Genomic DNA, 23,637 nt, shown 5'->3' with positions numbered 1-23,637 from the left:
TTTATAGTCATCATTCAGAAATCTGATTGAAAATAACTAATTATGTCTTAAAGGTCATGGGGCATATCTGACCCGCTTTGTAAAAAGTGGCGGACATGAATCAAAGTAGTTTTAAATCGTGGAGAATGGTATGACGTTTCTTTGAATATAAATATTTTATTAAAATTCCATGGAGACGAATGTCCAGGATCGTTTGAAAAATATAAAAGACAAGCAGTTTCAGAGGATTGTACAGGTTGCAATGCTAGTTTTTATTGCTAAAGACATTTCATAAAGAAGGAAGGTGCCAATCCGGATGACCAGGATCTGATGAGGATCTGGAAACCCTGAGAAATCGAGGGCAACTCTTGAATATTGTAGGCACGCATCGAGTCATAACCAGACATGTGAGTGTATTTTTGAGGGTACTGGTAAACAGTGAAGGTTTGGAGCTGATTTGATTATGGAGACTACAGAGAGTCAAGGGAACTCCCGAACGGTATGTTGCAACTACCACGTGTTTGGGCTTATTTTATTCGTATTGACGAAGACTTTCCAAAAAGATAGGTTTGACTGCCATTGTGGGATCGACAGCTAAGATCAGATATAGTTATGGGAACTCCTTTACAATTTATAACGTAACCTTGTGTTGGAGCTTATTTTATTTTAGGTGATGAGAATTCACTACTAACTTGGGTTAAAGCAGCCATTGCAGGAATGGGATCTTTTATTTTTGAGGGATTAATCACCTAAAGAGCCCCAGTTTCAGGTTTTTTTCGAAACCGCCTGACGACTTGTAGCTGTCGAATTGTAACAACGACTTCTAGAGAGTAGGATTCGGGGCTGCTGGCTTTACGTTTCTAGAGCCTTGACAAAAGTGTAATTCTGTCCCTTTCTTTGTTTTATAAAGTCGGCATTATTTTATTTTGTAGCATTTTACAAAAAAATCCAACTTCAATCATATAAAAAAGCAACAAGAAAACAAAAGCAAGAAAGAAATTAAAAAGATGTTAGGTGCATCGGTCTAGAAGTCGGTGTCTAGAGGATGCATCTATATTTATTTAACCACCGAGATCTAGACCGATGCATATAAACAGTTTTCTTGTTGTTTTAGAAGTTGTTTTTTTTTGTAAAAAGTTTTTATTTTTAACTTTTGTGAAAAGTTCTCGTCAATACGAATAATATAAGCCCAAACACGACGTAACTAAAACATACCTAGTTCTCTCGACTTTCTCACGTCTCCATCATCAGATAAGCTCTAAACCTTCACTGTTTGATAGTTTCACCAGACATACATCTGAGAATCAAGTTTTAATCCTATGCATGCCTACAATTTCTGATAGTTGCCCTCGATTTCTCAGGATTTCCATCATCAGATCCTGACCTGATGACAATGGAAGTAAACGGCGAGTATACTCTTTCACTACAAAGAAATGATTTCTCAGATCCGTCAAACTTGGTCGTTTAAATTCCCCATTGAAATGAGGAAAATATTTGATGTTTACACCTGATTTTCTCTAGATTCCCATGGTTCACATTGATGCGACTAATGCCATAGTAAATCAGAGCCTTTATCATTATACTGTGCTATATTTCGTTCGTATCCGCCGTGGGTATAGTTTTCATACTAAGGTGCCCAATGACCTTTGAATGATTTAAAATTTTTCACAGTTTAGAGGCCATTATATTTAAGAAGTGTTTGATATGAATTTCACTTTTTATTCAAAACTTTTATATCTCTACGCGTTCATGTGAAAAAGGGTAGGTAGTAAGTTTATAATTATTAAAAAAATATTTTATGTCATGTAAGCAAAAATAATATTTTAATATTTTATGTAACTTCAAATTTATCATTTTCGCAATTTTTCCTTTATCTGTACTATATAACGTTGCTTCGTGCCGAATTTTAAGATTCTGAGTTCACGGGAAGTTCCTTGTAGGTTTTGATTCCCTAGCGTGTGACGGAAATTCGTCTAAGGTGTCGGTAAAACTGCTGTATCTTTTGATCGCGTTAACTTAGAAGTTTGATTTTTTCATTGCTTAAAGGGACAATAGACCTAGGTATTTGGTATAAATTTCAATTTGGTACCTTTATTCGTTCGTGAGAAATAAGGTAGTAAGTTTCATTTTATTAAAATATTTTTATTATATTATATAACAAAAAAAAATGAGATTTTCGCAATTTTTCCTATATTTGCATTATATAACAATGCTTCATGCCAAATTTCAAGATTCTGAGTTTACGGGAAGTACCCTGTAGGTTTTGATTCCTTTGCGAGTGTCGAGAATTTGTTGAAAATATCGACATAATCGGTTGTATCTTTTGATTGGCTTGGCTTAGAAGCTTGATATTTTCACAGCCTAAAGGGACAATAGACCCGAGTATTTCATGTGAATTTCAGCTTGATACGTCTACGCGTTCTTAAGATAAAGGGTCTTGACAGACAGACAGACAGACAGACAGACAGACAGACAGACAGACGGACAACAAAGTGATCCTATAAGGGCTCCGTTTTTTCCTTTCGAGGTACGGAACCCTAAAAACGCGGTAAAACTGACAGCTGTACTGTCATCCGACACGAGCCGTGTCAAAGTTGTTATTTTCTGGTAATTAACAAGGCATGGGCGTGATCACACCCTCGGGTGCACTCGCGTGCCGGCAAAAGTAGTTTTTATAGAATTTTATAACTATGGGTTTTGTTTCTAGTAATTGGTTAAAGATTTTTGCGTTATCAATTACTTAGATAATGCTGGGTGTTATTTGTACCTACATTATCTAAAACACTTTTTTTAATGAGACTAAGACCAAGCCTGAATTTTATCAACAAGCTTTCTAAATCATAGATATATGTGGGTACTACGTACTATAGTCTGTTTTTAGGGTTCCGTACCCAAAGGGTAAAACGGGACCCTATTGTTTTCGCTCCTCTGTCCGTCCGTCCGTCCGTCTGTCACCAGGCTGTATCTCATTAACCGTGATAGTTAGAGAGCTGAAATTTTCACAGAGGATGTATTTCTGTTGCCACTATAACAACAAATATATATTTTTTTATAAAATAAATACTTTGGATTTTTTTTGCTAATTTTTGCTCTGGTACGGAATCCTTCGTGCGCGAGTCCGACTCGCACTTGGCCGGTTTTTTTATCTCGTAGACTAAACTGACATTACGAGTGTGGTTAGTTTATTGCAAATTCTTAAATAGTGATGTGGCACGACCGAAACTTAGCGTTAATAAGATCAAGTATCGTTTTTTTACAATAAGTCATCCTGAAATAATGGGCTTATGATTACGCATGGCGTTGTGTGGTCAGATATCCCTGGCAGTTTGTAGCACATCGTGCAGCCGTTTGTACGTACGTGAATAGTAAATATAAAACTTTGAATGAATATTAAATTCGTCTATTATAGATAAAAAGTTACGATTAAACAAACCGGTATCGTAAGTACAACACTGTACAAAAAAGCTAGCAACATTATTTGTAAGTTTGACATTTTGCAAGTGTCAATTTAGTCTACGAGATTAAAAAACAGACTATAGAAAGAACAATGATTACGTCTCATTTAACTACATATTTAAATACATATTTTATCTGGGAACGGGCAGTAGTTCCCAAGATACACCGAAAGTAAAACCGGGGGAATACTGCTAGTTGTGATTTGTGATGAAACTTGGAAGTACCTAATACCTATAGCTTATAGGTACATCAGAATAACATAATAGTCTACTTTTCACCCGAGTGCGGGAAGAAATACTTCTAGGAAGCAAATAAAACCGCTGGAGAAACTAGTGATCATATTATTTCAAAATCAAATTACCGCTACAATATCAAATGTCAAAATATTGTCATCAATAAAAATAAATGATTGAAAGATTGAAACCGCAGATCATTAGAGCGATTGCAAAACCGTGTAGCACAGATAATAATATAATTATAAGCGATAAGGTGACGAGTAGGGAGGGGACGTAACTAGATTATGTTACAATCATAATCGATGTTTGTTTGTGGTCGGGGTTCTGTTAATTGTGTGTTCATTCACGCCTTCTAATGATAAAAGGTTTAGATGAGGTTAAAGTGATTATTAAGATCTTTATCTATACTAATATAATAGAGAGGAAACATTTTTTTGTTTATTTGTACCCTTAATTTGAAAAAATCTTTAACTATTGGTAAGCTGCACTATTCCTGAGTAACAGTCCGTAACGTAACATAAGTTATTTAATCAGAATACGGGAAGAAGTTCCCCGGGACGACAGTGCGAGGAATGATTATTGATAGTTAAAGACTAGCTGCTTCACGCAGCTTTACCCGCGTTCAGAAGAAACAGTCTGCCTAGCCTTTTCTAAACTGTTTTAGATTCGGTACCTCTTGGTAAGACTAACTAATCAGACTTTATGACTTAAAACTACCCGTAACGACTGCTAAAGATGTTCTAACGGAAGCTGGACAATTACACGTGCCATCCGAAACTCGGAAGAACTCATTATGACACGGAGGAACACCCATCCACCTCCAGGTATTATCAGCTGTCATTTAGCAAAGGGCTCCTTTGCAATCTGTGAAACCACAAGCAGCAAAACCAAATGTTAATAAAATATAATAGAATTAGGAAAAATATTACGAAATACACTTACCATAATCAAGTCATAAAGCGATAAAATTGCAATAATATCATTAAATGGGGGAAAGAGAAGCAGATACATACATTTCTAGTGAAAGAAAGAGATAAAAAGTTTCTGACAAGCTCCTCCCTATTAGGGCGGGGGAAGATATTTCAGTTCACGGATTGTGCAGTGAAGTTGTTTATAGAAAAGGTCATAAGCGACTCCTATTACAATTTTTTCTTTAACGTCCATACAAAATAATGTGCACGTAATATCTACAAGTCTTTTTCATATATTTTATGAAAATTGCTAGATACTATGTGCGAGGGAACTTTATGTAGGTAGCTATATTCATATTCATACAAGTTTGCTCATTCTATTTTTTTAATGTTCCATGTACCTAGATGTCTTCCTTTAAAAAATATTTTTTATTCGTGCTATCATCACGGGATATATGTGTGTATAGGTACTCAATGCAATAGCAGTTAGACGATTTTTTAAATATTACACGAAAAGACGTCAATCCTATCGAGTACTTTATTAATCACACAATAATGGTATCGATCGATACTTAATACATTTTTAGTATCCTCTTGCTATCGAAAAACGACAAGGACTTACGCCCTTTTTCTACCAATCTCAGCGCTCCCCAATAAATAAGCTCCGCCCACATGTCCGAACAAATTCTCGACTAAGAAAAACCGGCCAGTCACTAAAAAGGCGCGAAATAGCATGTCACTCGCCTGTCAAAATGTTTGACATTCGTTGATGATATTATTAAATTTATTAATATTAAAGTGTTACAAAAATATATACAGTTATTACCATTGTTATTGTTTATTAAATAAAGTGCTTGTGAATATTTTAATTAATTTATTTAAAGTGATAATTAATAAAATTTAATTAAAGTGGTGAAACAATAAATAAAGTTTTTTTTTTAAATTAAATATTAGTGATGTGTTTACAAAATAGTTTGTGCATTTTAGTGATAAATTAGTCGATTTTTACGGTAAGGATAATTTTTTCTTTTTATTTATGACTGTTTTCAAAATGGTTAAAAAATATTTTCAACTTATTAATTTTATTTTGAATGCAGTTTTTTAGTCAGAAAGCAAAATTAAGACTTAACTTAGCCATACACAATTAATAATTATTGACTAAGCTGAAACAAAATTAGATTAAGATTTAAAAAAATGAACTACAACGATAAAGAAGAAACCGTTTCCATTTTTTGTAATTCCCACGGGATGTGGGTGACACCGCGCTAAAACGGCTAGTTTTTAATAAAAAGATTTTTTGTGACTCCATAGGTCTGGATTTCACATTTTACCTATGTTAAACAGAACACCTGTGAACACCCTTTTTACCCGATCCCGATTGTATTTTTCTTAGAGTTTGACCGAAATAATAATTAAATCCCCTAAAAATGTATAGGAGGACCTCGTATTTTGAAAGTCAGTTAATAACCATAAAGCTAGCACACACGTGCGCAACATTTGGTTATCAAATGAGTCTAAAGTAAACAGTTTACATTACGACGAGACAATATGTCGTGAACACTGACCTTAATCAGACTAACAACATAATAATATTGTGTGAAACACTTCGATGGAAACACTTCCGTTTCGGATAATTATTGACAGTGATTATGGTAAAAATTAATAGCTTCAGAATACTAGTAAAAAACGCTTTTACAAACGCACGTAAAAATAATTCCAAGTTTTTCTAACAAGTCCAAACACAGCTAAGTATGATAGGTACGATATTCCATCATGAAGTTCCAGTTCACATCTTCCGGCTCCGTCATCAGATCAGTTCGACAGTACCATATTATTGTATTGTCATCAGAACTAGGTACATACAGCTGGCTATACGATTCTTGGAAGATGGTTAAATTAGTTACCGATTCCATTACCTACACAGTTACATATCTACAGGTGGACCTTATAAATAAAAGTACAAAAAGCGTGTTAAAAATTAAAATAAGATGCCGAAAGGTAGCAGAATCACGTGATTTAATTCGTGTTTCGAGGAAACTCTTTTTCGCATATAGATAAAAAATTCGCCCTTACATAAGCTAGATGTACATCACTGCCATCATCATCCTCCGAGCCTTTTCCCCAACTATGTTGGGGTCGGCTTCCAGTCTAACCGGATGCAGCTGAGTACCAGTGCTTTACAAGAAGCGACTGCCTATCTGACCAATACCCCTCGGTTGTACATTACTGCCAAGTATCATCAAAATTCATCGAATAGTTTTTACGTAGCAGAAGAACAAACCAACTTTCCCGTTGTAATACACCTATTAGCAAGATTTGTTGCCTGAAACTCTGAAAAAATACTCACTAACAAATTGTTTTCCTGTCTACAACATTTTTTTTCTACAGCCAGCTGATTTTACTCCAAAAACGATTATGAACCGTTATCTATGAAGCACAAAAAAGCATCGGCTCTTAAGACAAAAAAAAATCGTTCAAAAACATATGCTTGAGATGCACAACGGTAGCATTATCTTTCAAACTTACTCAAGAACCACTTGAAACTAAATATATGCATTTAAAGTCATGGTAGCCTAGTGGGTAAAGAACCAACCTCTCGAGTATGAGTCTGTGTTCGATTCCACGTCAAGCGACGCCAACGACCGAGTTTCGGACGGCACTGTAGGTCCTGGCTGTCATTTGAACATCTTTGCCAGTTCGTTCCAGGCAGTCAGAAATCAGTAAGTCTGACAACCAGTCTAACCTAGAGGTATTGGGATGCCTGGGTAACTATGCAGATAGGATCGTTCCTTTTAAAATACTGGTACTTAGCTGGACTGGAAGCCGACTGACTATCTGGGGCCCGATTCTCCTAATTTTCCTTAAGCGACATACGATTCACGTTCGACTCGATTCGACTGAGATCCAATCCCGACTCGATTACGATTGAAGCGTATGTGGCATTCCGCTATTTTTTCTTTGAAATAAACGTTTTTATCCTTTTCTGTCATTCAATAATGAATCATTTTGTCTGCAAATGATTTACGATTGCAAAATGATTGTTCAGCAAACTACCGTATAGACCAAAATCACCAAAATAGCAGACCAATCGCACACCAATCAAATGTCAATCGAATACGATTGGTCTTTTATTAGTAGCAGAATGCCCGATATGGTTAAAACTGCTATTGCGATCATATTGCGATTCGATTTCTATTAGATTTTGACATTATTAACTTAGGAGAATTGGGCCCCTGACCTCCTCAACCTGGTTATGTTTAAAGAAAGGGAATATATTACAAACATATTAAAGGTGAGATTAAACCAGTGCCAATGTATACCTATAGGTATTCTGATCTACTCGCTCTAGTAAAAAGTAACAAATTGCATGCGAGCATTTGCAAAATGTCGAACGAAACTGCAACCTTTGTGCACGAACACATGCTAGCTGAACTCACGAGGACGCGATTTTTAACACACTTTTAATATTACGTCGATCTTTACGTAACTTTGTAATTTATACTAATATTATAAAGAGGAAAACTTTGTTTGTTTGTTTGTTTGTAATGGATAAACTCAAAAACTACTGCACCGATTTTAAATATTCTTTCACCATTAGAAAGCTATATTATCTGTGAGTAACATAGGCTATATTTTATCCCGGTACGGGCAGTAGCTCCCACGGGACGCGGGTGAAACCGCGCGAAAACGGCTAGTAAAATATATAATACCTAACTTAATAAACCAACTTCCAAGGACCGTAGCGTCATGAACATTGTCAGCTGTATGTAGTTCTGATGACAATACAATAATATGGTACTGTCTAACTGATCTGATGATGGAGCCGGAAGATATGAACTGGGACTTCATGATGGAACATCGTATCATAGCTGTGTTTGGACTTGTTCATTTATAAAAGCGAGTTTTCTGCTGTTTTTATTATTTATTGGAACATCGCTGCAATAAATTCTCTATTTACAGGTGCCGCTAAATGTCAAGTTACGGTAGTATGTCTCCTTCCGACGAAGGTTTTGACAGATATGAGGCTCCGTACTACTGCCAGCCGTCGCATCAAGGTAAACCATTCAATGTGATGCTGCCTCTTGCGATTTGAGTCACAAGGGAACTGTTTAGCACACTAAAAAGTAGCATTCTTGTTAGTCTGTTGTCTAAGCTATATTATTGTATTTTTTCCAAAAACGGTTCGGTCGTGTTTGTGCGAAAGAGTATCAAACATCCAAACCTTGGTACTTTTTTCTCCGCGTTCAAACAAACGCTTTCTGAAAGATACCTTTCAGTGACGCTTTTTAGTTTTAGCAGAAGAAAATTCAGGGACGTGATCAAGACTCTTGTTCGCAGGTAGTCCAATGGACGGTGGAGTGTACTGGCCGGCCGCCAACGGCGAGGCTCACGAGTTCGATGCTCAGGACGTGTACGATACCACACATTACATAGGAAGAGGTTACGGTGAGTTCCACTAAATAATTAGTAAGGCGATCCCCCGCACACTATAAGTCGGCCTATAGTTTGATCGAATCTGGCACCTGATCTCTCTCCGGTAGTGTCGGATTGTCGTCCCATCGCGCTATGAGAGTGAAGGAATAGTGAGTGCACTTGTATTTGCGCAAATGCTTGTACACTATAACAAGTCCCGCGCAGCTGGCTGATCTCCTTAAATGAGAACAGCTGCCGTAGGCGACAATCGGTTTTCATACTAGCCGATTTCCGAGCGTTTTATGTTGTGACTACGCTTGCCACTCGCAAGCGGTGAATTATTGGGTCTGGCCGCATCTTGAAGTGACCTATCTTGAGTTAGGTGTTACTATGATTGTTGCAGGCTATGAAGAAATGCAGATGGTCGGCAACGAGCCCTACGATACGTATCACCACAATATACAACATAGTTTCCCGCCAAATAATACAGGTAAGACAAGTGAACACCGTTGATTAAATCTATGTTGCCTAGTCGTACAGCTGACTAATTATGAAGAATGAAGTCAAGAGCGACCTATAATGTGCTAGTTTTTTTTCAACTACGTTGGATTCGACTTCTAGTCTTACCTGATGCAGATGAGTACCTGTGTGCTACACAAATGGTACCACAGCCTATCTGACCTCTTCAACCTAGTTAATTGAACATCCCGATAGAAATAGAAATCATTTATTTGCCAAAATATACTCTATGCTAAGATATATAGATACTCTTTGATAAGACAGATTTTCACACTTTCTGGCTTCTAACTTCCCGTAACGGCTGCCAAAGACGTTCAAATGACCGCCAATTTAACGTACCTTCCGAAACACGGAGGAAGCGGCTGTTACTTAACCACGATTTCCGTTCTTTCTCCAAGGTCTAGACTGTGACCTGCAATCCCTCCCCCTCCGCTACGACCGGCCAGCGCCCCCCTCCTTCGTGAGGGTCGCCAAGCGAAGGACCACAGCCAACAAGAAGGAGAGGAGACGGACGCAGAGCATCAACACTGCATTCTCAGACCTCAGAGACTGTATACCTAATGTTCCTCCTGATACCAAGCTTTCTAAGGTAAGGATACTGCAATTTTTTAGACTGTAGCTTTTCGGTTGTAGATAAATGAAGAAACTAGGTATAAACAGTAGAGCATGAATGGATGGATGAAGAGGATTTTTAAAAACGATGGATGGATTGTGTGAGAGACGATATGGCTGCAAAGAGTGCTTGTGAGATGGCGTCAAAAATGTATGGAAGAAGAATTATGTATATGATGAAGTATGGCTTCTTTTTAATATCATTATTCGCCCCCAAAAATGTAAGTTGCCTTCTAAATTACTAAGTCAGCCACAATTAGTAAAGCGTCGAGCATCTAAATAATACTATCTTAGCCACGAGTTATCTTCCACTCTAAATACAACTCAGCATGATGGTTATTTTTTTGCATCTAAATTTGTAGCATGCATTCTAACAGTAAACTTCGAAAATACTATTAAATTACATCATAAAAATATTTATTTACCTTCTATTTTTTTAACTCGTACCTACTGAGTTTTTGTTTAAAATATAACACATCCCATATTAATTGACCCAGCATGGAAGTAAGCATGCAACATGCAGCAAGCATGGCTTCTGTCACGACTCCGGCGCTGCGGGGCTCCAGCGGTCCCATGCGAGCTTATCGTCGCAGATGGTTTTCACGCTCACCACCGCAGCTTCAGCTTGCTGGCCGGCTCGGCCGGCCAGCCTCAGCCACGGCGGCGAGCGCTGAAACTACCTGCGCCTCAGCTCGCAGGCCACCTCGCCCCTCCGCGCCTACGCGGTTTTGAATTGCACTCTCGGGGTAGGGCAGATAAGACTACGTGGAGTCGGTTTTGCAGCGATTCGTTTTCGTCACTAACTTGAATTTTTAGTACAATGTTTTTTAATTGAAGGTGAATGGCAATATGCTAAATAAAATGAATCCAAATTAAATTCTACCATCAAAAAAAAAAAACGAGCCAAGAAAAACGTTGATCTCGTTTTTCTTGGCTCGTTTTTGGAAAAATGAGGCCGAGTTAGTAAATTAGATGACAATGTATATAAGAAGGACAAGTTACAATAATTGATGATCTTTTATTGAAGCTTTCTAGTAGTTGGCGTTGTAAAAAAGACGAATTAGTTTATTAGAGGCTATGTTGTTTTTCCGTTGCTTAGTTATAAAATTAGAAGTTTAATCATGTGTCCAATAAATAATTTTGTGGCTACACTTATTATTTCCCAATATAAATTGGGATAAGGACAATGATAATGGAGGAATAGAAATGTGACAAAGTGTATTATTTTAATGTTGGTGACGGCACTATAATTTTTTCTTACCCCAGACAATGTATTAGAAGATTTGCAATTTTCAATACAATAAGAAAAGTATATATGTGATTTTAAAAGAATGAGAGACAGAATAAGTGTGTGCTGTCTTCAATAGAAGCACAGATGTTTGCTTTAAGATTGCTTCTCAAAGTCGGGCTAAAAAGAAAATTGCAAAAACCCACTTTCCTCTAAAAACTGTACCGACGGACATACATCCGTCTTATTCTTGCGTGTAACATCGCCAGATGGTGCGAAAGAGATCGCAGAGCATCAATAACGCGTTCTCGAGTCTGAGACAGCATATACCCAATGTTCTTCCCGACACTAAGATGACAAAGGTTAGTACGACTTCTGGGTGACACAAAGAGTTTTTGGTGGTACTTTATTATACACACTTCTGGAAATATACTTAACTCTATTTTTATATCTTGTCTCTCAAACTAGAGACTTACAAACTTAGTTCAATGAGAAACCATTTTAGTGTTAAAATGCAACTTGCAAAATCGAGTATTTAAATGTGGACTTTGCAGTTAATGTCAGTGGGCCAATAGTTTGATCAGAGTCACAAATCAGTATGGGGCATTACAAGGATCGGCTTCACAATTACCTTCAATATTAACTGTCAGAAAAACGGCAACCGCCGGTTGAGTCTGCATATAGTTATCGGCACGAATCTTGAGCTCTGACCTTCACCTGTGCAGAAGTAATTCATTGGGTCCCTTTTGTGGTATGAAGTGAGGCGCGGGGCGGGCTATAGCGGTGAGTGGCCCGCAGCGCATAGCGTCATAGCCGTCACTCGGGATTGGTTCTTTGCTAATAAATCACTTCTGCACAGATGTAGGTCAGAGCTCAAGATTCGTGCCGATAACTATACCATTCACGAAGATCAGCCAGATAATCGAATGCTATTTAAGTACCATCAAAAACATCGAAACCCACCCAGGGGTCTAGAATCCATTTCTCAAATTTTAATCAGGGATTAACATTTCTTTTCCTGTTAGATCAAGACCCTGCGGCTGGCCACCTCGTACATCTCCTACCTTCTGAAGGTGCTGGAGACGGATGGAGAGCCCGCGGGGGGGTTCCGAGCTGATCTGCATCATACTCCTCCTAGGAGACGGACTGGTGAAGGGAATCAGGTAATTTGTTGATTATATTGTCTTTGAGGGTTCTAAAAGGGCATGCCCCAATTGCCAATCTGCCTATGGTGCACCTTGTTGGAATTCGGACGAGGTTCTGGCAACCGACTAGTGGCGGTGGAACTACCATACAGCACGAAGTAAAATATCCTACACTGCGCTCAGAAAACACGCGTGCTTAACGCGGTGAGTATGGACAAATTCGCCCACCTTTTGAGATGCATTAGTCCAGCAGAAGACGACTGTCTCCTCAATAAGGAGTGAGCAGAAGGCTGCTAACATGCACACAACACACTCTTCTCTCACATGCTCTAGTGTCAGAGTTTTCTCGTATATCCTCCTGGCGTGGAGTTGTACAGCGCTGCCCTGCAGGGTCAAAGGCACGCAAAAAGGTGGGCTTTCTGTTTGAAACGCTGTTTTAACCTTCCGATAGACTGTAGTTCCTAAAGATCTACCAATTTAGGTGTGGTTTTTACATAAAAGCAGGTGAGAGAGTAAACATGAACATATGTATTTAACAATAAATATATGAATATTAATTTACTAGCCGTTTTCCCGCGGTTTTACCCGCGTCCCGTGGCAACCACTGCCCGTACCGGGATAAAATATAACCTATGTTACTCGTGGATAATGTAGCTTTCGAATGGTGAAAGAATTTTTAGTAAAAACGGTCCAGTAGTTTTTGAGCCTATCTAGACACACGGCAGTGTGTCCGCCAAGTTCGAGCAAAAAAAGCGACACACCGGCCGTGGGTTATATTTCACGAACCATTTCGGGCCAAATTCGACCCCCCTGTAACTCAAAATCTATTTTATTTACGCATATCAAATTTCTAGTATCTGTTGAGACCCCCTCACTTATCTAAAATACAAAATTTCATTAATATACCTATTGTAGGTTTTGAGATATTGACGTCAGAAAATCGCTATTTTTACTATACACTCACTGACTGACTGACTGACTCACTCACTCATCAAAAACCTAGACCACTTCCAATGGTCGTATTGACTTGAAATTTGGCATGGAGGTAGGTCTTTATGTCAAGGTAAAGGGAAAAATCTGAAAATGGCCAAGTGTGAGTCGGTTTTAAAATCGTTTTAATAGAAAATTAAATACTTGATTCATGCGTTTAGTAGGTTTATAACAAGGTGTGTGAAAACTTGCCAAGTAACATCATTAAAAAGTAACTATTTTTAACTGAGGTATGTGTATGGAACTTGGTACTTATTCAGATCTCACTTCTTTTATAGGCGAAGCATTCCCATATTATCGAACTTGGCAGTCTTTCACATTTTTGTTTTGGGTGGGTTCGTTACAACCAAACAAACAAACAAACAAAGTTTTCCTCTTTATAATATTAGCATAGATAACATCAAAATCGGTTCAGTCGTTTTAATTAAAGTTACCTATAAGATATTTTTGGCTTCACCGTAGTCGGAGAAAACTTTTAACGTAGGAAGGTAGGTAAATATGAACAGATCTGAGTACAAAGAAAGATATAAAACAAAACAGATGCTAGCTTTTATTACTATAGCGTCTAATACGTTTTATTATACCAGGAAATTATATTAAACATGATCATAAAAAAATGATTCTGAAATAATATTTTATGGATTTCTGTTTATTTTGTGCTCACGTAACATTGCATCTGGTTATTCCGACAAAGTTAGAATCGCAAGAGAACTAAAATTCGTGAATTGAAGAAAAAGCCGCTTACCTATTAAAGAAAGACATTATTTTAACTTTTGTAAATGCATGTAAAAATCATTACAAGATTTTTCTAACAAGCCCAAACACAACTTTTAAACTAGTTCTATCATGAAGTTCCAGTTCATACATCCTGACTTCACCATCAGATCAGGGTCCCGATTCTCCTAAGTTAATAATGTCAAAATCAAATAGAAATCGAATCGCAATAGCAGTTTTAACCATATCGGGCATTCTGCTACTAATAAAAGACCAATCGTATTCGATTGAAATTTGATTGGTGTGCGATTGGTCTGCTATTTTAGTGATTTTGGTCTATACGGTAGTTTGCTGTACAATCATTTTGCAATCGTAAATCATTTGCAGACAAAAAGATTCATTATTGAATGACAAAAAGGGATAAAAACGTTTATTTCAAAGAAAAAATAGCGGAATGCCACATACGCTTCAATCGTAGTCGAGTCGGGATTGGTTCTCAGTCGAATCGAGTCGAACGTGAATCGTATGTCGCTTAAGTAAAATTAGGAGAATCGGGCCCCAGTTCGACAGTAGAAGATGGTTAGGTAAGATTAAGATTCCATTACATAATTTCATACTTAATGAGCATTCTTACCCTGTCATCATCTGCCTTGTCTTTATACTGTCAACTATGTTAGGATAGGCTTTCAGTCTAATCGGATGCAACTAAGTAGGTACCTTATGTAGATTAACCGATGTTTGGCCATTAGATATTGAAGCTAAATAATTTACATGAAGCTACCCATATAACCATTTTTGCGAACATAACGTAACCGTTTCGACACTTAGCGTCGACACTGATCTATCTCGAAACATAATCTCGTCGACGTTCCGTGTTAGCGCCGTCGCTGCAACTAAAAATGGGGAAGATCTCGACACAATAAACAAGTAACATTTGGTTTCTAATTTACGTCGCCGTGTCGTAGCATTGTTACCATATTTTAACCAGAGTTCGCACTAATCATTCAATCATTCATTCGTTCGATCAATTTCGTTGGCTCGTGCGTGAGTGACACGACGAAATAATACAAAATACAAGAAATCCCATAATGATGGTTTACTTACCTTGAGTTGATGAACTCAAGGCAAGTAAACAAAGTTTTAGTTTTCATAAATTAATATGGTTTATAATGCTCAAATCTTATTGGGAAAAAAAGTTTACTGTGTAATTTCTTTGAATATGTTGATATTTCCAACGCGCCACCGTAATATCATGTTTTAATAATTCTGGCGAAAGAAAAACTTTTGTTAAATAAAATAAAAATATAAAATGATGCACATCGAGTGCTCAAAAGCTTCCATTTAAATACAATATCAAATATTTTAATCCTAATACAAATTATTTTAGCAAGATTTACTCATAGAATTGATAAATAATGAACTATGAAAAAACATTTTTGATGTTTGTTTTGAAAAATATGCTCGTCGCAACTAGTCACAAAGTTACGATAATGTGTCGACACGTGTCGACATGTTACGGTAAATTGTTACAAAATTACTAGATTTTTAAGATGGTTTCTCTTAATATTTGGTTACAGTGTTTTCTAAAGTTTTTATCAAGTCAAGATGCCTTTTTGCATTGTTCATCAGAATTAATATCGCTTGTGCCGAGTACTTGGGTTAAAGACGAAGACGTCTTGTTTTGGCCGAGAAAAAGAAAAAACTGCGATTTGGAGCTCGAAAGTTGAAACTTTGGCACTAGGGACGATACCACTAAGCTCCTCGGTACGAAATTCCGTACTGTTTTCCTGTAAATGGCCTAGAAAAGAATAAGTTTTAAGTTCAATAAAATGGGTATCCGTCAATTTGCCCTACCAACAATGCAACATTATGAAAAAAATATTATTATAATAAAAAAAAACTTGTGTGCGAGTACAATTAGGTACTTGAGATATTTTGGGACGTACTTATTTCTTTAACTCTTCTGTAAAAAGTTGAAGTCCATCGGAGTTTACGTAAGGTTTTTGGTTGTTTACTCATTTTAAATTTCATTAAATGGTTGATAACGGCAGAAAACATAGACAGTTTGAGAATAACTGGCTCTCGTCATGTTTTTATATATGCAAGTTAGTGTTAAAGTGTTCTGGAACATCGACTACACCATGTTACTACCCAGTTACAACACAATTGTGTCAACATTGCACACTGGTTACAAACCAAACGCAAAGTTTCTAAAATGTGTGGTTACAACTTAAGCTGTAAAGTATCGAAACAGCGACCACACAAAGTTACTGAATCTAGTTTCCGTCACATTTTTACTGAACCGTTACAACACATAAAAGCTAATCCTTACACAGTCACGTTGTGTCGTACCTGTTACGAAACTGTTGCGACTTGTTACATCTTTATCATATCTGCGACCAAAAATGGCTGTATGGGTACTGTATCATACAATATTTATAATACATACTTTTCAATAACAAACAAACCAACCTACAAGCCACGATCTCCATACAAAAATTACAATTTCACACAAAGGTACTGGAGTCGAGTAACTCGACTACACCACGTCGTCATGAGCTCACTGGCGCCGGCGCAGCACTTGTAACCACATGTGACTGATAAGCCATGATTCCCGCGAGAATGCACTTGACTACGCAGCTTAGGGTTATTTTTAACATGTTTAATAGTAGGTTCATTCTGTTAGCTGTGTTGGTGATTGTAGAAATTGTTTTGATCTTAAGAAATATACCTACTATATTTTCGAACCGTTTGGGGTTGAAACCCTCGGGTCGTGGGGTCCAAATGCGCACATTTTATTTAAAGATCTGTCTAGGCGGCTGGTTGACGCTTCTCGTGACCAAAAGGCTGGCTATTACCTCGGACAAAGGATCAGCATGGCCATCCAACGAGGTAATGCTGCCAGCCTCTTGAGTACGCTCCCAGTTGACAGCGATGGGGATGATTTTTTTGACGCTTTTTAGATATAGTTTTTTTTATTGTTTTACTAAGATAGTTTTTTTTTGTGTTGTAAATATCTATGTATATACCTAACGATGTAAATAAATAAAACAGAAGAAATCTCTTAAGATGGAACATTACTTGATTGTGCATAAGTTAATGCGAAAGTAGTAGCTCGCTACCTATATCTAAATTGTAACTCTGTCTGTCGTTCCGGTTTTCAAGAAAAACTACAAACACTATTTAAACATTTAGTACACAATAGTTTGACTGCCTCGTTGGTCTAGTGGTCGCAAGCGCGGCCGCTGTACCCGAAGTCTCGGGTTCAATTCCCGGGTCGGGCCGAAATCGCTTTGTGGGTTTTCTTAAACTTTCATAAAGCAGCCCGTAGTCTGGAAGTTGGTGATTGATTCACCCGTGCATCGGAGAGCACGTAAATGTCGGTCCTGCGCCTGATCTCTCTCCGGTGGTGTCGGATTGCCGTCCCATCGCGCCATGAGAGTGAAGGAATAGAGAGTGCACCTGTGTCTGCGCAAATGCTCGTGCACTATAATATGTCCTGCGCAGCTAGCTGATCTCCTTAAAATGAGAAAAGCCGCTGTGGCCGAAATCGGCCGTGGACGCCATTACACAATAGTCTAGAGTCTATAGCCTGACTTTTATCAAAGTGCGCGAAGTAGTTATCCGTACGCAGAAGGAACCGCGTCTGAAACCACGTCGGGAAGATAGGCTGTCCCCTAGTAATATAGGCCACATTTTATCCCGGTACAAGAAAAAGAACTCATGGGACGCGAGCGAAACTGCGGGAAAATAACTAGTACGTACGTACGGTAGACTGCACATCAGTGGTAACTGTCATGCGCCTTAACTCAATAGTAATAAGTACGATTTTCCTATAAAACTGTTACCACTGACCTGAAGTTGTCTGTACATGGATAAAAAGGCATACAGTATCTAGAATCTTCATTATTACAACATATAATTCAATAGAAAACTTTTCAAAGTTCTCTTAAAAATTACTGCCAAAAAACTCCCCGTATTTCACAACTACGAGCAGAGAGTCTGTGTATCATCACGCCATGTTATCGCAGTCAGACGGAACCTGACCACGGACGTGTATGGCCACGTCAGACAAACACCAGGTACACCAATAAAGTTATTTAGCGAAGTAATAAACGATCAGCGCGTGGCTATGTTCGGTCTAAGTTAAAAGCTGAGCGATAAACTACCAGTCATTTTCCCGCGGTTTCACCCGCGTCCCGTGGGAACTACTGCCCGAATCGGGATAAAATATGTGGGATGGAATAGCCTATGTTATTCGGGAAGAGCGTAGCTTTCCAACAAGGAAATAATTTTTAAAATTGGTCCTGTAGATTTTGAGTTTATCCCAAACAAAAACAAAAAAAACCTTCTATATATATATATATATGCTGCCATCTCGAATTTCGTCAAACCCGGACAACCATTAAAAAAACCCGGACATTTGGCGTAAATCGCATTTTTTTCCCGAACGAGTACGATTTTTTTACACAAAATAATACCTAATTTGTAATCCATTAACTATTAAAATATACAATTCAATGAGGTGCATGAAAAGTGTCCGGGTTTTCCCCGGACACTTCTTGAAACCCCGCCCGGACGGCCTCCAAACGAGGACAAATCCGGGGAAACCCGGATGGATGGCAGCCCTACCTCTTTATAATATTAGTAAAGATGACCTTCGACAGCTTGTAAACTACTAAACTACATGAATGCTAAAAATACTGAAATTCTTCAAAAACCGCGTTCGCCACCATCTTGCACCAAACCAGATTTCATTACTTTTCACCACATGGCCGTCTGTTCGCGCGCTCTCCGATAATTTACCACAACCAAACAGATATACTGAGCTGTTTTACACAATTATTTTATTTATACAATCTATACTACTTAATATTATAATAATCGGTGAACATACATAAAAAATAAAAAAGAAGATCCCGACGCATTGAGAACCTCCTCCTTTTTGGGAAGTCGGTTAAAAAGGAAAATATGTAATTTTGTTTGTTTCTTTTTTATTCTTTCACTGTTGGAAAGCTACATTGATTTTGACTAAGTTGTAGATGAAACTATTGCATACTATAATCAAGTATTTAACTTAAGTGTAAAATTAGGGCTTATAGATTTAGAAGTGTAGGGTTAGAATCTATCTCTACGACGGATTATTGTCAAAACATAATATTTACTTAGATATTTGTAACGCTACATAGATTGTATGTGAGAGAAAAGAAAAAATACGTGACCTTTAATTCAGGGTTATCTAAAAGACGGTCTTATACATTTTCTCATTTACAACTACCAAATAAGCATAATATTTATTTGTAAAAATCGTCGAGGATATGACGTATTACAAAATCTAGGACACAGTCAAGCAGTCTACGGTCTGTAGTCATTTATAAAAAGTGTTACACATACAATAATTTACATATGAAGGAGTATCCGGTTTAAACATAAACAGAACAAGGGAAGCAGTTAAACATACTGTAAATAAAATATAAACACACTCGCGTGCTGCTGTAAACATATTCACAGGTGCAATTATTCTTTAAATACAGACTTGATACATTCTTAATTTTGAAGTTCTGGCCCACTGCGAACTTTAATCGGCCGCAGTGGGTAGCAGACCGGGGAACTCCTGCCACCTGCATTGCATGAGCTGCTGCTGAGATGGATCGCCAGTAGATGGAGGCGACCAGCTACTGCCGAGAGGTCACGAAAGTCGTCTTTGGTCCTTTTGGCCCCTCTCTAAAAGGCAGAAGACGGCACAAAAGTTGAGGTTTTTAGTGGGTGCAAGCCCCACATAACCCCACCGTCTCCCCGTGGCGGTGTGTGTATGCGTCAGGCATTTTCCTCAGCTGAAAAAAAAAGGTTAATCGGCCGAGAATATTTTTATCGTAATCGTCAGCAATTATATTTTCGTCCAGGGACCACCTTACATCCGCACGGGTCGATCAATAATGACCATATTGACATGACGAGTTCCTCCGTGTTTCGGAAAACACGTTAAAATAATGAGCCCTAGCTTAAATTTAAATTTCAGTAAACTGCACCAAAAATAACGTTTATAACCTCAAGTACACGTTTTGAACAAAAAATATTATCCGCCGGCTCCCGGGAGCCGTAAAACTTGTACTTTTTTGTGTATTTTTTTTTACGAGTTCGTAAACTTTCATGTAATTGAGCACACGTGCCTCTGTTACAAGCATTTTGTCTGTGAAATGTATAGTTTACCTTATCACAGAAGATAGATAAAAAATATGTTAACAGTAGCATTTTGTTTTCGAGTTTTTTTCGTTCCGGTATTTGTAAGAAGTTGTGTAGGTAAACTTGTCGAAGGATGTGATTGATTAACGGCCGTACCAAATAATATGCTTACTAGAGATATGGTTTTGAAATGAGTCCTGTACAAGTAATAACAAATTCCTATCTTTGATATGGTCGTGAAGAAGCATTACTTTAACGATAACCGAACCATTTTTCGTTGTCAAATCGCCTAATTGACTGGTGGGCGGCAAATACACGACAGTTTTAGTCAGCTGCGCAGTATGTACATAAAATAGTGCATGAGCATTTACTTGGACACAGGTGCTATCACTATTTCCTCACTCCCATAGCGCGATGGGACCGCAGACCAAATCAATCACCAAACTTGCAGACTAGGGGCTGCTTAGTGAAAGTTTCTAAAACCCACCAGAGCGAACTTTCCCATTCATAATACCTACTTATTGTAATACTTAAAAAGCTCACTTTTCATCATCATCATCATCATCATCTCAGCCATAGAACGCCCACTGCTGAACATAGGCCTCCCCCTTAGATCTTCACAAATACCTGTTGGAAGCGACCTGCATCCAGCGTCTTCCGGCGACCTTTATAAGATCGTCTGTCCACCTTGTTGGTGGACGTCCTACGCTGCGCTTGTTAGTCCGTGGTCTCCACTCCAGCACTTTTCAACCCCAGTTTACTTTTAAAGAAGTTTATTTATTAAATATTTGTCTTTGTTACAGCAATCATCATCAGCAGAGAAGAGAGGCAAGGGCCGCACCGGCTGGCCGCAACATGTGTGGGCTCTAGAACTCAAGAGCGAACAGAATTTACAAAGTTAATACTCATTCACATAGTACTAGCTGTTTCTGAATGTTTTACTTGTTACAACTTTCTGCAAAATCAAAATCAAAAGTCATCATCTTCTGAGCCTTTTTCCCAACTATGTTGGGGTCGGCTTCCAGTCTAACCGGATGCAGCTGAGTACCAGTGCTTTACAAGAAGCGACTGCCCTGCCTGACCTCCTCAACCCAGTTACCCGGGCAACCCAATACCCCTTGGTTGGTCATCAAAATCAAAAGTCGTCAAGTGCTAACGGCTGAACAGTTTTGATTGATTTTGATGAAACTTGGCAGCACTATAGATTGTACTGTTTATTTTTTACCCTCAATAATTTTGTACATAATAGGTATACCTATTACCTACAGTGCAATGATTAATAAAATAAAGATAAAACCGCAATATGTATTAATCGTTTAAGTATTTCTTTGCCAAAATAATTTTGTACATATATACCTAGAGTGCAATGATAAATAAAATAATAAAGCCTTCTTGCATGAAAAATCTCAACTAATAAACTGAAAAGGTATAAATAAGACAACAACTTTTCTATCTATTGGTACCCCAATTGCTATTGATCAATTTGTTTCTGCTTTTTCAATTTGTTTGTAGAGATTTTTTAACGATGATAGTGATAATACTAAAAAAAATACAGTTCATACTAAGATCCATTTATAATTGTGACAAGTCGTAATTTTATTGAAATGATTAAAGTAAATATGATATTATTGTATCTATTAATTAAGTTAATTTAATTATAATTATGAATGTACTTAATGCAACGTATTATACCAAAGACTTTAGTGCCAAATATATCTCTATGTAAATACCGTTTGAGTGCATTTTATTAATCTCCTGATTTCTATCTAAAGAGTTATTTTATCAGTAGTTTCCCCAGTGTGCGGCACAGTGACAAACGCAAATGTAGCTTCTGGTCAGCTCGCTATATCAAACAGTAAAGTCCATTTCACGAAAGAATTAACGCAGACGCAGCGCTAGTGTCAATTTTCCGCGGGACTTCTTTCGTGAAATGGACTTTAACAAATTGCGTGCGAACATAACTAAACTGTCCGTAAAATTGACGCATACTTATACAATTTTGTTTAAATCTCGTCGCATCTTTAGGTTCCTGAATAATCTTACATACCCATGACCTATCCTTTGCACCCTTCTTTAGACCAAATAACCAACCAAAGTAAATGGGATCTGCCTAGCCTTTTAGCCGAATTATATTAGGGTCGGTTTCCTGTTTAACCGGATAAAGTTGAGTACCAATGTTCTACATGGAGAGACTGCCAATCAGACCAATTACAAACCTACCTACCTGAGCATCTCGCTACCAGTTTTACCAAACTGGTTGACAGACTTTCTGACTTCTAACTACCCTTAGCGATTGCCAAAGATGTTGGTTCGATCACCGTCGTGACGCGCCAATTTAACGTTTTTTAGGTCCACCGCGCCACTACGGGATTGTTCGCACAAGTTACCGCCTACGAAGGAAAATGATGGGTTTTAGTTAGTAACATTCTGACACCCCCTCACGCTGCTAACCCACAGCGGGAGGAGTCATTTGATGATGACCCAACACAAAAAACTAGTTCCCATGCACCAAGCGTTTTTGGATCGACCCGCGTGGCTGTCATCTAGCCACAAATTTCCAAATACCAGTCCAATTACTTCAAAGAACTCTCAAAGTTTTCCACTGCCGCAGTGTTCAAGTACCTGTGCTTACATGTCTATCTATAAATAGCTGTAATACATAAGGTGTCTGAATTTGTTACAGTTTATATTGAGCATCCGCTATGGGCCATGTGGCGCGGTAGACGCGTGCGCGAAGGGAGACCATCTTGCACGAACCTTGTTGAGACTGTCCTGGGATTTTGTGAAATTGGGAAACGCTGCATATTTTTCCAAAACAATTTTGTCATGGATCTCAAGCGCCTGATTCCGTAATTTATCTTAGGAAATTATGAAATAAAGCGAGTTGCGGTCCAGGGAAATTTTCAAAGGTTGTTTGTTAGCAGCATTGACACTTTTTAAAAAATATACCTACTATTGCGAGTTTAAGAAATGGTAAAAAGATTATGGTTTTTTAGACCCATCCATTAGACAGTGCCTAAAATGCGAAATAAAACTTTTACATAAAAAACTCTGACACAAAACTTTTGACATGGCTCTAGAAGTCATTGGTAAAATAGACCTGCAGACACAGACTTCTGGAACAGTTTTCGATTTTATCCCTTCTAAGTAAATTATTTTTAACATAATTTTAATAGAGTCCATGAAAGTATTTATAACATTTTCTCAACCTTACAATTTATACTTACTAACTTAAAGACAGTCCACAAAAC

General features: G+C 37.8%; 1 protein-coding gene across 2 annotated transcripts; it reads left to right on the top strand.

The window, feature by feature from the left end:
• The first annotated feature begins 5,118 nt into the window (after positions 1 to 5,118).
• On the top strand, positions 5,119 to 22,120 carry LOC124644660. 2 transcript variants are annotated; one of them, XM_047184154.1, is made up of 8 exons: positions 5,119 to 5,592; positions 8,543 to 8,637; positions 8,921 to 9,028; positions 9,399 to 9,485; positions 9,913 to 10,103; positions 11,624 to 11,716; positions 12,380 to 12,517; positions 21,190 to 22,120. In XM_047184154.1, the coding sequence occupies exons 2-8, from the start codon at positions 8,553 to 8,555 to the stop codon at positions 21,286 to 21,288; spliced, it is 801 nt and encodes a 266-aa protein (XP_047040110.1). In that variant the 5' UTR covers positions 5,119 to 5,592; positions 8,543 to 8,552; the 3' UTR covers positions 21,289 to 22,120. The 2 variants fall into 2 exon arrangements, with proteins under 2 accessions (XP_047040110.1, XP_047040111.1); XM_047184155.1 differs by lacking the exon at positions 11,624 to 11,716 and having other exon boundaries at positions 5,124 to 5,592.
• The last annotated feature ends 1,517 nt before the right edge of the window (positions 22,121 to 23,637 follow it).

The sequence above is a fragment of the Helicoverpa zea genome, chromosome 30 (genome assembly GCF_022581195.2).
Source record: "Helicoverpa zea isolate HzStark_Cry1AcR chromosome 30, ilHelZeax1.1, whole genome shotgun sequence".
Lineage (NCBI taxonomy): Eukaryota > Metazoa > Arthropoda > Insecta > Lepidoptera > Noctuidae > Helicoverpa > Helicoverpa zea.
The sequence above is the reverse complement of the archived record's forward strand: the minus strand, read 5'-3'. Positions and strand labels throughout refer to the sequence as shown.